The 16,841-nt window shown below is 48.3% G+C and overlaps 1 protein-coding gene across 1 annotated transcript in view; it reads left to right on the plus strand.

Annotated features, from left to right (window-relative positions):
- Positions 1-1,154: 1,154 nt before the first annotated feature.
- LOC144107669 (major facilitator superfamily domain-containing protein 4A-like) overlaps positions 1,155-16,841 on the plus strand; it is a 422,352-nt gene continuing 406,665 nt past the window's right edge. Inside the window, exon 1 of the mRNA XM_077640784.1 lies at positions 1,155-1,717. Coding sequence (XP_077496910.1) covers positions 1,431-1,717 — 287 coding nt within the window. The 5' untranslated portion in view covers positions 1,155-1,430. The remainder of the gene's footprint in view (positions 1,718-16,841) is intronic.

Genomic DNA, 16,841 nt, shown 5'->3' on the forward strand with positions numbered 1-16,841 from the left:
ACTCCAAACATGAACACGCCCATACGGGAGTAAAAAAAAGGAGTAAGCTGCCCTCTAGCGCACTCCTTTGTGTAACGGGGAGCGCGCTAGAGGGCAGCTTAATCTCTTTTTACACATTTCTTTTTAGAGTCTATGGATCAGCGGTGTGCACAGTGGTCGTTGATTGCATCAGACGCAAAAAAGTTTTATTTGTTTGACACACCAGTCTCCCGTCACAAATAATTTGGAAGTTTCAGACGTTTGTATATCTGTAAACGACAAATTCTACTTTCACACAGCTATCATTTGTACGAGTCTAAATAGAGAAAATATTGACCGCATGGTGTAGACAGTGCATATATTTGCTTTGTGCTTTCTTTAAGACGTACACCGGCATTTGTTTCAGAGTTGTTTCTTTGATTTATAGGCACCAGAGAATTGAAATAGGTCTCTTCTCTGGTGGAATCCCCCTCTTGATTTTTTCTCACTAAGCATTTCACTGTGCTCTTAAACGCTGGACTAACGTTTTTTTTTTCTTTTTAATGCGTTTAACGTCCCAAAGCGACTGAGGCTAAAAGGGACGCCGTAGTAGAGGGCTCCTGATAATTTCGGCATCCTGGGGTTCTTTAGCGTGCACTGACGTCGCACTGTACACGGGCCTCTAGCATTTCGCCTCCATCGAACCCGCGTCTTTCGGGTCAGCAGCCGAGCACACTAACCACTCAGCCACCGCAGCGGCCCCTGGATTAATGGTTTGTTTGCTGTTTTAAATGTGATCTTGGTGCACGTCTGCAGTTGTCGCGACGTTAACTCATATTTTAAGCCCCTTATGCTTGCCCTTGAGAGTTTCTCGCGCTAATTACATCGTCTTAGCTATCCAACAAGCACCATCTAGCCCAACCTCTCACTTTAGTCATGAGACGAGCAGTGCGCGCGCTTGCCACTGACGTCACCGACGCCACCGCGCTAGCAGACGACAGCGGCGAAGTAGCGTGTCGGGTGGCGCGCCGCTAACAGAAAGCGCCGAGAGATGTCGCCACGCTCCCTCTTTCAAAAACCACCCGGGCCTCAGCAGCAGACGAGAAGGGGGCGGGCCGCTCTTTCCGTTCCCCTCCCTCGCTCGTTTCGCTCCCCTCTCTGGGTGCCCTCTATTAGGGACCCGCAAAATCGCTTTCCCTAAACACGTCGGGCGTGGGTAGTGCGGCGGCGAGTGGCTCTCTGGCACCCGTCATCCCCCGGACACGGTCGTCGAGCCCCAGAGACAATCCGTGAAGCGGAAAGAGCAGCCGGCCGTCTAGGGCTCCGAGAGAATCGACCAGTCTCTGGCGATGCGGCTGTTGTAGCGCGCGCGCGCGCCGCTGGACCCCGTGTGTGCTACCCAATATTTCATCGCCACAAGCCAGCCGCCCACCACTCTTCTCCCCTCAGTCCCGGCGTCGGTGTCCAGGGTCATGGAGGCATCGGCCGCTGGTGGCGGTGGCGGTGGTGCCGTGGACGGTGTCTCGTCCGTGTCCAAGCGCGAGTACTTTCTCGACCTGTTCTGGCGACACAAGCACACCACGGTGACACTGTGCTTCGTGTTCTGGAGCTTCGGCATGTGTGTCGCCTTCCTGGGACCAACGTTGTTGGATTTGGGTTGCAAGACCCAGACCGTGTTCTCGACCATGTCCTGGGTGTTCTTCAGCCAGTCGCTGTTCATCCTGCTCGGAGCCGCGGCCGGGGGTCTACTCGTCGAAAGGTGAGCTACACGTCACCGGCTGTTCGACGCCTTCGGTAGTTGATAAACTGCAGCGCTTTGATGACGCTTGGGTTTCTCCCGGACTGAAGGCGAGGATGCTTGAGCGACTATCACGAAACGGCTTGCGGCTACCTTATCAGCGGGGCTACACGTTGGTCGCGTTTTCTAATCTATGACTGTGCGTTTTGCATCAGGAATAGTGCGCTCAATTTCTTCGGACCGTCTCAACTTGACTCTGTTTACAGCCGAGCTTTCCAGCGTGACGTTATCGGCATCGAACTCCTCAGATGTCACGCCAGATAGTGTCGTGAGGGATGAGTCCGAGGTTAAATACGGAAAGCGACTTCAGCCATGACCGTGTTGCAGACGCCGAAACTTCGTGGATGAGACCGTCTGCCTGCGGTGCATTGAGCGGGCTCGAGCCTTCTCATACTCTCACAACCGTTCGCCCTCATAACATTGACAAAAATGACGATATTTTGTCTAATTGTGGGCGAGATATTATCGGTCCCAACTGAGCACTGCGCTCGAGATTAAGTGTTTTTCGGTGTTGTGTTCGTGTAAAAGAACTGACTAACTTCTCCATGGAAGCTTTTTCTCACTCAGAAAGCGAGCAAAACGCAATTATAAAATGGTTTAAAGATTCGGAGATAAAGCGAGCGGAAGGGCTTTTATAGCCTCTGCATCAACTGGCAATAAAGAAAACGCAAAAACAATGAACAGAGCAAACAACGCTGGCACGCGAACTGCCAGCTCGTTTTCCTTTAGATACACAATCAGTATGTTTCGCACCACGTTGAACAGTTTATATATTATTTTATTGCGCTTAGAAGAGATAGTAAATGACGCGAGCGGAGTGCCCGCCGAGTAGGCGATAAAACAGGGTCCGATTCCTATCGCAGAGCAGAAGGCGGTATAGATACTTATACGCGCGCAGAGGCGTGTACTATGTGTGAGATGTGGGGTGCGCGTTTTGACTCGCATATGCTACTAGACTTTCTGCTCTACGTCTTTTCCGCGGCCAGCGTAAGATTTCCGTTCTTCAGAAAATCCGGTGTCGTCGGCGTGAGCTAAAAATTCGGATTGCTCGAAAATGTGGCAACGTCACAAGCAAAGCGGCGGATTTGAAAAGGGATTAAAACATTGCAAAAATGGTGATGAGAAGGCCTCAACGTGACTCGGACGTCATTAGGACAAATAAGTATATAATATATTTTAAGTATGGTGTACTGGGAACAAACGCGTGTTAATGACAACCTAGTCAAAAGGAAGCGGAAGAAATGGGCTTAGGCAAGGCATATAATGCGAAGGCAAGATAAGATAACCGCTGGCCCTTGAAGGTAACTGAGCGAATTCTAAGAAAAACCGTAGCAGAGGGCGGCAATAAGTTAGGTGGGCGGATGAGATTTAGAAGTTTGCAGGCATAGGGTGGGGGATGCGACTTGCGAAGGGCTGGATTAATTGGAGAGACATGGGAAAGGCCTTTCCCCTGCAGTGGCTGCAGTCAGGCTGATGATGATGTAAATTGATTGCGCTGTAAAGAAAATGGGGGCAATTCGTCGCGAATCGAACCTCTGACCATTGCGAGTCAGACGAGCTACCGCTAGTCGACGTGGGAACCTACTTAGCATCGTGCTTTTGTGTCCAAAATTTACGCCCACAAGTTCTGTGCTCAGGATCACCTATAACACTACTTTTAATTCTTGAAAGTTATCGCGTGGGGACATTATTATCTGATGCGTTCACTCAACACTCTCGTCATGCATGCCACGTCGGTAGGCACCTAACAGCGTCTATACATTGATATTAGGTGGCAGAGCTACAGTTGTACGATATGATACATCAGGCTACATTAGGTGGGCGCATGAGATTAGGAAGTTTGTGGGCGCAGCTGGCAAAGGACAGGGTTAATTGGAGAGACATGGGAGAGGCCTTTGCCCTGCAGTGGGTGTAGTCAGGCTGATGGTGATGGTACATCAAACCTATTTTTAGCTTTAGAGGCAGGTAGCGAGAACGCACAAACACGGTACAATTCCCTTCCGTCCACGTGTTGTGTCCTTGCAACGCTTATAAACTAGCGGGGCACAGTGGTAGGCGACACGTACGAAAGCTACCGAAACACCCAAGGAGTTTCTTCTCGGCACGTTCTTTCTAAAGCCCCCCCAGCACACTGGCAGTATACGTACAACCCATCACACGTGGGGATACGATATCGGCGTTCCTGGCACAGCATCACACGCAACTGTGTGCGCCGCGGCCGAAGCGCCCGGCAAAACATCAACACGCTGTGCTGCTACTTGAGTCGCAGCATGTGACAAAAGCAGTCTTGCGTTCGTATCACGTCCGATCACGAGTGACCAGCGTACGTGGGCGAAGGTATAAAAGGCGAAACGACACAGCGCTGGCTGCTTAACGCGACGCGCTTCCCTGGCGCATTTTCTCGGTTTACATGAGTGGGCTACGTCAGAAAACTGATAAAACGCGCTTCTGTCGCATTCACGTAAACGCGGCTGGTCGTGTCTTCCTGCTTTGGCCTGTCTCTCCAGCGATGCTCGGTAATGAAGCAAGGCAAACCCGTCCGTCGGCTTGTGTTGTCGACGCGCACCAACTCGGCTGTAGCACTTCCAAGATGGCTGCGTCCATCGGCCGGGACTGAAATGGACCTCTATTGCACCTGCTCAATTGGTTTCACACATCGAAGCGCACGTGACACATGTATGAACGGTTCGTAAGCAGGAAACGACACCGTGATGCCCTAACGCGACAATAGCCAACGCTGCTGCAATCAAAGAGCATCGCGAAAACTGAACAGTTTTGAACGTGCAGTTCATGGTTGATGGTAGGGTGGAGTGGGCAGATGGGGATAGCTTTATGTTGAACATGTCAGAAGTTTCTCCGTCGGTGTCGCAATGTCTAAACACACTATAACTGCTACCTCGGCCCCAAAAGTCAAGTTCTCTCTAAGAATTTCAAAAGGAGCTTTGCTACCGCGCTTGCCTCAGTTCGTGGACCTTCAGAACGTCGTGTACCTTCACGTGAGCGACGCTTTCCAGTGACATAGCCATTATCCTCAGGCTGCAAAGAAATGTGTCAGCTCATAAAATAAAAAAAAAACACGGGCATATTAGGAGAAAATGACCTACGTCACGTGACCCACAGTGGCAACGCTGAAACATGTAGGTGGCCTGTCCATGTTCCGGTTGGCTCCTGTCGACTGTACATTACATTTCAAAGCCATCTGGATGCGAAAAAGGTATGCATGCAGTCGCTGACGTCATAGGTGGTACGGTTGAAAAAATTGCCACTTTCACACACGCGCACTGAGTATCGAATTGTGTGGCCGGAAACTGCAGATGTTAGAACTGACTGTTTAGTCCTAAGGTACCGCACAGGAGTTTTCACTTTATGACGAAATCACTCCTGAAATGTGGATAAAAACGCAGGCCACACAAGGCCGTCAATTATCAACTACGTTTATGTGGTAAGGCGTGTCTTCTTGTAACTCCTCCGCACCTTCAAAGAATTTTTGCGTGGCCACGTGTGAGGCACGAAAGAGTTTCATAAAGAGAGGCTGCATTGCAAGTAAACGTAACTGGTAGTTAGCGCCTTATGTGTCGTGCGTGTGTATTGCACGCAGTCCGTTCACTTATTCGCGCTACAGCAGCTATTTCATGAACCATATGTACCAAACGGTTCACGTCAGCATTTTAATTTTTATTCTGGTTCCGGCCGCCACAAGACAAAAGAATTTGGTTAGCCTGTTCTGAAAGCGATAACTGTATGATATTTCGTCGGGGTTGACGAAATCGATGTCGTAGGACACTGTAACGAGAAGCTCCTGCGTTCACATGCTTGCTTAACACAGTGCTGTCCAGCCCAGGCGGGCCTGAGCCACAAAGGACATTTGTGAGCTTAGACATGGACATAGACGGACGGACAGATGGTTGGATGCTGAACACAGTGGTTCCCGCAGTGTCCTGAGCCACAAAAGACATGTGTACATGGACCCGCCGCGGTGGCTTATGGTGACTTCCAATCGCAGAGTTGGAGCACTTCTGGAGCAACGTTTCTTGCTCTTTTCGGAGCAACTGTATTCCAAACGCAGATGTGAGGCACGGATCGCGTCTTCCAACCGTAGACAGGGAGCGGTTGCCGAGCCGAGATTGCTCCGTGGAGCAGTTGGGGCTGCTCCGCCGAAATTGGCGGATCCGACCGGAAGTTTGCGTGACGTTCTTTTTCAGCGGCGATAGCGGCGCCCTACATGCTCTGGCCTGCATGCTCTGGCCAGAGCAAGTGTACTCCAATCGCAATTTCAGGTCGCGCGCTCTGCGCCGGATTCAGGCGCTCTGTCGCAGAGCGTGCAGACCGCTCCGTGCCTGCGATTGGAATTCACCATTAGTGGTTAGGGCGCTCGGCTACTGATCCGGAGTACCCGCGTTCGAACCCGACCGCGGCGGCCGCGTTTCGATATGGAGGCGAAATGCAAAGGCGCCCGTGCGCTGTGCGTTGTCAGTACATGTTAAAAGATCCCCAGGTGGTCGAAATTATTCCGGAGCCCTGCATTACGGCACCTCTTTCTTCCTTTCTTCCCTCAATCCCTCCTTTATCCCTTCCCTTAGGGCGCGGTTCAGGTGTCCCCTAAGATGTGAGACAGATACTACGCCATTTCCTTTCACCAACAACCATTTAAAAAATTTTGCCTATACATGGGTATGTATGTATGTATGTATGTATGTATGTATGTATGTATGTATGTATGTATGTATGTATGTATGTATGTATGTATGTATGTATGTATGTATGTATGTATGTATGTATGTATGTATGCATGCATGCATGCATGTATGTTAGGAGCGTCCACCAAGTAATACGGTGCCATCTGTGGGCAAGTCATGTACCTGGATATGTATGGTGTGGGGTTCCATAGAGCTACAGCTATCGCTCCTTCTCGTTGGAGGGCGGAGGACAGTGCGAGACTTTTCTGTTTCCTTTTGTTTATTGAAATCGCAACCGCCACGGCGTCGTGACCCCCCGTGCAGTGACGTTCCGTGTACCGGCACGATTTCTTGCATTGTTTCCGTGGCAACGTGCCATATAACATAGCTCGCAGACCGTTGCCGACGGCCATGCCAAAGCGGGCAGACTTTGCACAGAGTTGTTGTCCTTGCTGCAGGGCAGCCTATACCAATGACGCAAGCAAAATTTACTGCGTTGCGATCAACGTGTTTTAAGCCCGTATGGAGCGTGGCCTTCGCAAAGCAATCTTTTGCTTTCCTAACGTCCTTCTAAGCGCATGTGCGTTCGAAGACGGGGCGGCGAAGAATAAGCTCATAAAGAACAAGGCCGTTCATTCTTCCGGTGTTGCGTATCGGTGCTCGCTTTTATGCTTATCTTATTTTTATTTCTCCCTCTCTATCGGGGCAGGATGCACAGAAAGAATGAAGTGCTTAGGCTATAGTCAAAAGAGGCGGCACACTTTAGCTGCCTCTTACTCGGGCTCCCAGCAACCGCTCGTCGACGTTTATTCTGGTCTATTTTCTCGCCGACTCTGTTTCCGTACCCCTGCGAGTAAATATGATGTTACGCTAACCGAATTCTGCTAGCCGCATATACAGTTAGCGATGAACAATAAAGGAGCGCTTTAAATATGCAACCATGGCGACCACAAGGCGGGAGGATGTACGCCCAACAGAAGTGTTTGTTAGTTTTTTTCCCATCTTCTCCAGTTTTTGATAACCTAAATGCAAGGCCGCCGTTATTTTCCAGCTGCGTCCCTTTGCAGGACGCCGGCACACGCGGAAGCGGCTCCCCATTACAAGCGAGAGCCCCCGAAAGCAAAGTGCACACGGGAAATGAACAGGGTCGTTTGACGCACCGCCGTCGCCTTGACGAGATCCCCCCTAACGACGCAGACTATCGTCGGAGAGGCACCCGATGTCCCACAGCGTCCCGCAGTGCCTCGTGGCCGAACAAAGGCGTACTTCCAGAATGGCAATGACGAACACCTGTTAAGGCGAATATGCCGTACTCACCCAAGCCGTGAGAAAACAGGGCCGTTCCTTATCTGGTCTGCCGAAGCGCCAAAGAGCGCTGAAAAGGGCAACTGTGGCGCTTTTCTGGCAACGAGCGGCAAATAAGCTCATTCGTTCTTATTAGCCGTGTCCCGCCGTCGGTAGTTCGGCGGCTTCGTGGCCCTTTCGCTCCCTCCTCTGTTGCTGACGGGCGACACGGACTGACACCAGTGTCGAGAACTTGACGAGCAACGTGAGCGGAAAGGGGGGGGGGGGGGGGGGGGGCTGTGTGTCTGAGGAAACTCGGAAGAACAGCTCCGAAGGGAGAGCGTGTGGATACTCTTACTTGAGAGAGAGTGGTGGCGTATCTATTTTTGATTTGGTTTGTGTTGTTGGCGAGACCCTTGGTTCGAGGCTAAGCCCAACCCACGGGGTAGTCCCCATCTAACATGTTTTTGATTGGAGAATTGATGCTTAGGACGGGCCACTGAAAATGAGCGCCCTTAGTCCTTTGTTAATTAAGTGCTTAAAAGCGCATGTGAACGGATGGAGGCCAGCCCAGTCCAGTCTGAGCTGGGGCTCCATACTTAGCATGTAACGTGGTGCTACTTAGGCTCTAACCCGTCGGGTCGATGAGTAAAGTGCGCAAAGTTTGTTCTTTTGTAAATTCATTTCTGCTTCTTCCAGTTTAACTCTCTGTATATGTATGCTGTAAATATATATGCTCTGCTGTCATCATCTACAAGCACGCCTCTTTTCCATATTCGACGCCGAACGACACTAGAGGAAGGGTTCGTAAACCTTCCTCGAAGAAACGAACGACCTGAAAATCCACTCTAAATATATGAACAAAGCCCGTGATTCTGTCCTCTGCGATGCACCCGTCCAGAAACGAGAAAAATTTTGAACGTCGACGGGTTATTTACGAGCTCAAAGTGCCCTCAGTGTGTTTTTAAGCAATGAACGAGGCTTTTTTAGCTGTCTTCAAACCGCTGTGAACTTGTGTAACGAAAACACAAAACGTGTTTTTCATGATCTCACTGTTTAGCGTACAACATTTGTAGACGAGGACAAGACGGCACAAGAAATGTTAATCGAACGAACAGCGAATCTGTCAGTCGTACTCACTGGTGACAGGCCAGCGCCGTTATAGAAACAAAGCCAAAATACCTATGTAAAAAAAATGCTTCGTGAATATTAGAGAGAAAGAAGCCTGTTATTTGAGAAATTAAAAGAAAACATTTTATTGCATAGAATTTCCTTCCAGTATATTTTCAGTTGTGGCAGTGGCCACTGAAAACACTATAGGAATGAGAAAGAGAATCTAGAGAAAGGGAAGGGGTTCAAGGAGGGCAGCTTAGTGTATACTTCACTTAGCTGAAGGAGGCTGTTCTATTAAAGCTCGCCACTTTATAAGCAACGAGTTAGGTCCTCTTGAACCGAGTGCAAAGACTTTTCGTATGCCGCGTGGGCTTCCAAGACGGCTGTACGACGACGGCATTATCGTATCGTTGAATCCAGGAGCAGTACTGCATAAACCATTGCGCGCAAATGGTGTTGTACTCCCGTCTCAATAAAAAAAAACGCGGCAGTGGTGATGATGCGATTGTTGCTGCTACATGTTTGCCGTCAAGGATGAGAAAAAAAATACTGGGTGTGAGATTGTATTTTTTTTCTTCAGGCAAGAATTGAACAAAAATATTCGACTTCCAACACCAAAGCGGTTTCCTTTAAATCAAACCAGTTAAATTCCGTAAAACCACCAGACCCTTACGACAACCGCTGTGTTTTGAGGGTGCCGAATTCCAGGGATTGCTGGCTGCTTTTGGAATCAGGTCACAGTAGCGGCAACTCATTTTCAAGGCAGCAGCAAAGTAGAGTTGTGCACGCCTATAGCGCCATTGCAAGGTTAACTTTACGGCGTACTTTAAGGTAACTTTACGGTGTTTGCACTATGAAGGCATACCATGTAGGACATGTTTTTGTTCTTTTTCCGTACTAATGGCACTAAAAACCCTGTGAAATTATTCGAAGGGGATTTATGTCGGGGATTCTAAAAATAAAGCCAGGAGAAACAAAAATGGTTGATTTCAAATATAGACAGCAGCTGAGTATAGGGAGTATACCACGCAACAAATACTTCATCAAACTAGTTCCTCGCAGTGCTGCCGAAGCTATAAAGAGTTAAAAAGCAACGTTCTCTCGTTGCGGCAAATTGTGCCATTATAAAAGTGTCCGTCTTGATGGCACAACCTTATCTACAAGCGACAATTAAAGCTGAATTTGTGCCTTGGTGCCGATGGGTTCTGCTAGGTCTGATATAGTTATATGTGCGCGGCCGTGTCGCTGCTGCTAGTAGCGCTGCAGTCGCATGTTGTATCTGCTATAGGATCTGTAAAGAGCCCGAGCGGATCGCTTTTCAAGCGACCAGGCGAGATCTTTTCGATACACTGGGCGGAAAGCGCAGCCGGCGAAAATCTGTTACATATACTCAACTGTTACATATACTCAGCGTACTTCCGTTGTTCAGGTTTAATGCTTATTTTACAGTTTCCCTCTTAGGTCGTCATGAATGCTGAACGTTCAGAATGCCTTCGCGCGTTCATAACGCCGACGAGACTTTCTTTGTGCCCTGTTTCTTTAGTCAACCTTCGTAAATCGGCTTTGCTGGCCAACCTGAGTCCATTAGGGCATGTTCGAAAATACGCCGAACCTATCGGCAAACTTTTCGAAACTCCGTAGTTTTTTTTTTTAAAAAAACGGGTTTCAACTGTAGCCTGTGAGTGATTTTGAGAAAAAGAGAAATCGGCGAAGGCACGATACAAGCAGACCGACCAATGACACACACAGGGCAGAGGACTTGGCTTCCTGAAGCTGTCATCCAACTTGAGTAGAAACCAATATGTGGGGCAGTTAGTGCATGAAGGAATAAAAGCATATCTACATATATCGAAGGAGGGGGAAGGGAACCATTAACTACGTCGCGTTCTTACTGTATTTTTTTTTTGTTCTTCTTGCACTGCAGTAACTTTTCCACAGGGCCTACAGTGGATAAGTTGACATCACTCCCTCGTCTCCTACACCCCCCACCCTAACTCCCTCCAGTGACCATTAAATGGCATTCTTCGGGAGCCGATGAGGAGAAGGGGAGATTGCGAGCAAAAATAATGAACCATAATATTAAGCAATCAGTACATGAGTGTAGATCGAAAGTGTTCCGGATATCGCGTTTTGAAGTATAATCACTGCACATTTCGTGTATATGGAAGCCAGAAATAGTACTGTAACATGAGCGCAAAGCGCAGCAGAAAGTGTGGGAACGGTGTGTGTGTGTGTCTTGGTAGGGTCACTATCCAGAATGTGCTCTGCATGTGGGCCCGTGATTCATGGACATGCAGCCCTGGTTGCGAACTGACCGGTGTGGCTATGCTGGCAAAGGGGATGAGGTTGAGACTATTCCTTGTCCTGCATTTTGCGTCGTTACTTGCAATTTCTAAGGTGATGCACTAACTTACCCGCTTATGTCTCGGTCTTAAATAAGTGGGCGTTGATACCATGTGATTACGCGATCCCGGTGCAACCTCAGTGGGGGTCAATAACTCTAAAGCAATGGCTAGTTGATATAAGTACCTCATGCAGCCCAGTAAGAGGAGCTATAAAATTGCAATAAAATAACAAAACAGAAGGCTAGCGCGCTTCGTCACATGTACTTCTGACTCCATGTTCTCTCTTTACTGTGTAGCTCCTGTCCCTGCACAGTATTCTCGTTGGGGGCTTCCCATCAAACAAAAGACTATAGTCGATTTGCGTAGTTAGGCCAAATGCGAATAAGTTGTGCTAGCAGTTCGGTTTCCCCTTCGGTTGCGGTGTTCAGGTCCAGTGTTCAAGAATGGCAGTTGTTCCGATAGTGATAATGGGTTAATGACGATATATGCGGAATTGGTCCATTCTCTCTATTCCTAGATCCCTGGGAGTCCTCCTACAACTCGTGGAGCAATGGTGCAGCGGTCAAGCAATGCGCCACAGCCTTCTATGGGGGATACTGCCATCGGTGGGACTTGGGTTGCTTGGGTTGGGTAGCGATCCAGGTCGCTCTGTTCGTGATTGAGCTGCCGCCTGACGCGGTAGGACACACACACACACACACACACACACACACACACACACACACACACACACACACACACACACACACACACACACACACACGCACACGCACACGCACGCGCACGCGCGCGCACACACACACACACACACACACACACACACACGCACGCACGCACGCACGCACGCACGCACTCACTCACTCACTCACTCACTCACTCACTCACTCACTCACTCACTCACTCACTCACTCACTCACTCACTCACTCACATGCCTGGGCAGGCAGCCAACCGCCTGGTAGGCAGGTCTGTCTGTCTGTCTGTTGTTGCCAGAAAGAAAGAAAAGTGCACAGGCCTGCTCACTGGCTCAAGCCGAGCCACAATCGCTACCACGTGCAGATAGTAGGAGAGTTTAAAGATGAGATGTAGAAAGACAGGATAGTAAAGACGCGCTAAAGACAAGGCCCATATACCGGGCCAACTGGTGGCGGAAGTGAAGCAACCTTCAAACTCTCCGCCACATTTCCAAAAATAAGTCCAATTGGCAGGTGAACAGCCTGCCAGAAAACTGGCTTCAGACCAACGCACATGGCCACTGTAAGTGCTAGCGCGCTAAAAAAAAAAATCGAATGCACGCGAAAAAAGAATACGACGTGACTGCTGTGGGAATGCATCCCAACCAGTTGCCCGCAGAAGCTATTTTATTTACACAGGTTATCTTCCCATTCATCACTTAATTCTTCCTATTCATTTTCCTGGTAATTTCCGGCTCACTTAGACAGCGCGCATAACCTCTAACGCTTCTACCTGCATGTCCGTGTGCGCAGTGTGAGCATTTTTTAAAGACACGGGTTTCGTTATTCTTTTCCAGACTAACTTGCACCCGCATGGTTATCGAGGTCAGCTGTGGCAGTGTGAACTCAAAAGTGTTACCGCGAATTGCGGAAACAAAAAACAATGGATGACAATGAATCGTCTAACCCGTAAATGCACTTCTGAATTTAAAAAAAAAACGCAGTAAAGCTATAGTTGACATTTATTCGCCACCAGTGGAGGGAGAGAAACCTGGCAGTCCATTTCCTTCTCTCCCTCTAACGCAATCGGTGCGGGATCGTTTACTTTGGATTTCGGACTTGCGTAGAATGCGTACAAAGGTCTCGATGACCATGGACTGCTTTCAGAGCAGTGCACATTGTTTCTCTAGCGGAGGCTCCCATCGGAGTCCTTCCGGTTTCTCCGCGGCCTCGAATATGCTTCTGTCTTCGTGGACAGGTGCCAGAAATTGCCGGAACAGGGCCACGCGATATGCGGTCCCGCCAGCATCGCGCGTGTGTAGCACGGCCGGATGTTGTGTGACGCCCCCCGCCACCACTGCACACTCCGTTTCAATCAAGGAACGTATAGTAAGTACATCGTGCGCTCGATGCTTGACGACCGCGGACTGCAGTGCTGGTGAGCGTCACCGATCTTGGAGGCAATCGTTAAAGCAGCAAGCAACACTCGCATGCGCACTCACACGCACATTCACGTAGAGTATTATCTCTGCCACGCACTGTATACAGTTCCAAGCAATAGAAATAGAAAACTTAATTAGCACGCCCTCAGCAATTACTCTCCGAGTGTGAGCCACGTACCAGCACAGTTTTGTCTGTTTTTTTTTCTTTCGGGCAGGCTTCCTGTGTGGGCTGGGGCACTTTTTTTTTGGTTTCTTATTTTTAGTCCCGATCTAATCTACGTCTCCCTCTAGACATATGACACTCTCCATGCCTTTATGTTTGATGCAGAGGCAAAATTGTTTCGGGCACTGAGCGCGAACACTCATATCGCTCGCTCATTCATATCTCTCGCTCGCTGTTGTTTGACGTGAGCCCCGGCCGCTATGCTGTGATCCCTGGTTTTGTGTGACCCTCAGTCAGCATCGATTCAGCTCTCCAAAGAAAGTTATATTGAACTCCTATAGCGGTACTATAAACTTCAGCATTAAGACAGCCTAGTTCGATGAATTAGATATAAATGCATTAAAATACAAAGATTTAGCGCATAAGAAATGGAACAATGTTTTTTTTTTTTTTTTAAGAGAGAGAAAGAGCACATAGATCGCTACCGCCGAATAACCGGGGCGATCATCTATACACTTTTAACCCCTAACGAGAGACGATGATTTTGCGACGAGCAAACTGATTGGCTGCACCTCGCAAAATATTTTCCGTAAACAGCAATGATTGGATTCGAGCGCTTAAATATCTTTTTTCGCTGAGTGTTGCCCGAAAAATATACTTGCTCAGAAGATCAGATATTCGGATGAGTTGTTATGGTTTCATATTGCATATTTAGACAGCGGAAAGGACGGGGACATGCGACCATAGCTCATGCAATGTACTCACTACTGAACTTTATTGTAGCGAATTAACGAACTAATTAATATAGAAGACGCGAGGCAAACTGACAGGCACGACCAGCACGAGCGCGAATTGACAAAGAGCTCGTATTTCTACGACACTGATCCTGCTCGCGAATTTGATAGCTTGCATTCGTGTTCTGGCGTATAAATATCCTTGGTCGGAAAAATAAAATCTGCTGGAAGCTGGCGCGCGATCTGCCCCTGTCTTTCCTTTAGTCCGTCGTCTTCTGCTGCGCTACATTTTTTGCACCATGCACCAACAAGTCACGCTACAAAATACTGCAGTACTTTAAAGATATCAGTATGATGAAACTAGGCGTTCTGGGAACGAAACAGGCGTTTATGATAGGTAATGAGGTAACTAAAGTTGTAAGGGAGTGCGTATACATCATCCATGCCAATTGGTTACCGCACGATTCCAAATGGAGGGAAAATTAATTACCGGGGGTACCAGGACGCGTAGGATTGCATTTGGTAGACACTCTTCAAGAATTCACAAGGTTAAGGTGTGCAGCGACCTTACAAAATGCGCCCTTTTTATCGAAAAAAAAAATGTTTTGGATGCGTGGAGATTTGATGCCATTAAATGTTGGTTATTACATAAGTACTCGCTAATTTATCTTTTGTGTTGCGGGGATGGCCCCGAAAAAAAAGACCACTATTGAAAACCTCGTCCGGAATTGCAAAGAAAACAAAAGCAAGCGGAATAGCACACAAGGCCGCCTAATCTTCGTGGAAAACGTAGTCTTAAGCGCCTAAGCAACACTGTGGGCCTTAAGGCAAGATTGTGCAGGGTTGGTCAAAAGTACCCAGGCCACAGGGTCTCCTTTTCAGGTTTCCACCTTTGATAGCAATAGAGGTATCAAGTTTCTCAGAGGTCAGAATTATACTTCTCCTGTCCTCCATGGAGATTTCGGAATTCGGGGGTGTCATAATTGTCCGACTACGGAGGTCGAAAGCGGACCCTGTGGCCTGGGAACTTTTTACCGACCCTGTACATTGCGCATACAGGGTGTTTGACCTAAATCTTTACACAATTTTTAAAAATACAATTTTTAGTAGGAAGAACGTTTTTTTTTATAATAGCATTGTCAGCGGTGTAGCACTTCAGAATACAGCTAAGACGCACTAACTAGCAGAATGCTTAGCTAATATTGAATAGTTACTTTTTAAACTACTACTGCTAGGCTCCTTAATTATTAACAGGCCTGTAGCTCACCGTAATTAATATCCATATCAGTTTTTAGAATTTCAAAAATGCGGTTACCCTCGGCGCTGTGTCCCAACAAATTTTGGCTAAATCGCGTCAAATTGCGGGCGCTTTCGAGAAGCTTGCACGCAAAGCAACCTCTCCAGTGCATGCAACTCGTCGAAATAGCCAAATATTTTTGGGCCACAGCGCCGAGGGTAACCGCGTTTTCGGAATTCTAAAAATTGATATGGATATTACTTACGATGGACTACACGCGTATTGATAATTAAGGAGTCTAACGGTAATAGTTAAAGTTAACTGTTCAATAACAATTAACCATCCTGATAATTAGGACGTCTTAGCTGTGTTCTGATGTGTTACACCGCTGACAGTGATATGCCGATAAAAGAGCTCTTCTAACTCAAGAAGCCTATTATAAAAATTGTGTAAAGTATTGAGTGAAACACCCTGCATAGGAGTAGGCGCCCGATTCAATTTAGGACGAGTCAGAGTTGTTAGGGAGCGATGACATTCGTTATGCGATTCGCCCAAAAGGCACCAGATTCTGTCGAAGGTATCCGATTCGTGCTGTAAAACATGGAGATGGAAACACCATGGTATGGGGTTGCTTCTCCACTCATCGAGTTGGTGTCTTCGCAGGATTCAAGGCACCCTGACAAGAGGTGTACGAGGAAGTTCTTGAGAATGTGATGCTTCCATGGGCGTGCAGAAACTCTGGCCGTGGCTATGGCTTCTAGCAGAAAAATGGCCTGATGCACTCCTCCGGTTTAAGAGTACCAGGGTGACAGTCGTGGAGAGTTCGAGCCAGTCGCCTGACCTGAATCCCATGAAACATCTATGGGAAGAGTTGAGGCGGACCATAAAAGGCAGCAGCGCCAACGAGAAGTGCTTCAGGAGTGGACGAACAATGAACAGACGAGCATCGATCAAACATGAAAAATCGCTCGGAATCACCGTGTGTTGTGCATTAGTGACAGTAAGGTGATCGGCAGCAAACGACGAAGTTTTCGTCCCCAGAGTGCGTGTTAGGGCTAACCAGAAGGGCAGAAAACACCATGAAATATGCTAGCTCAGGAGTGCGGCGCCGTGCTTTTCAGTTCCCCAGAAAAATAGTTTTAAAGATGCACGATAACAAAAGAACGCGTCTCAAACTGAACAGTTTACTAAATTTGCATCAACATGTCGGCGGCTGTTATACACAGCGCTCTTAGGCGTCAAGTCGCTGGGCAGCCGTTGTCGTGCATGGCCATATCGGTATCGGCGGTGGCGCTGCAGTCGCGCGCTGTATACCGGCCAGGTTTTGCAACTAGGTAGTCAGGAGACTGTTAGGGACGAATCTGCGCTCCTATTGACGATAGTTTATTCATATTTCACGCGAAGGAAAACTATACCCAT

This window comes from Amblyomma americanum, chromosome 10, assembly GCF_052857255.1.
Source record: "Amblyomma americanum isolate KBUSLIRL-KWMA chromosome 10, ASM5285725v1, whole genome shotgun sequence".
Classification (NCBI taxonomy): domain Eukaryota; kingdom Metazoa; phylum Arthropoda; class Arachnida; order Ixodida; family Ixodidae; genus Amblyomma; species Amblyomma americanum.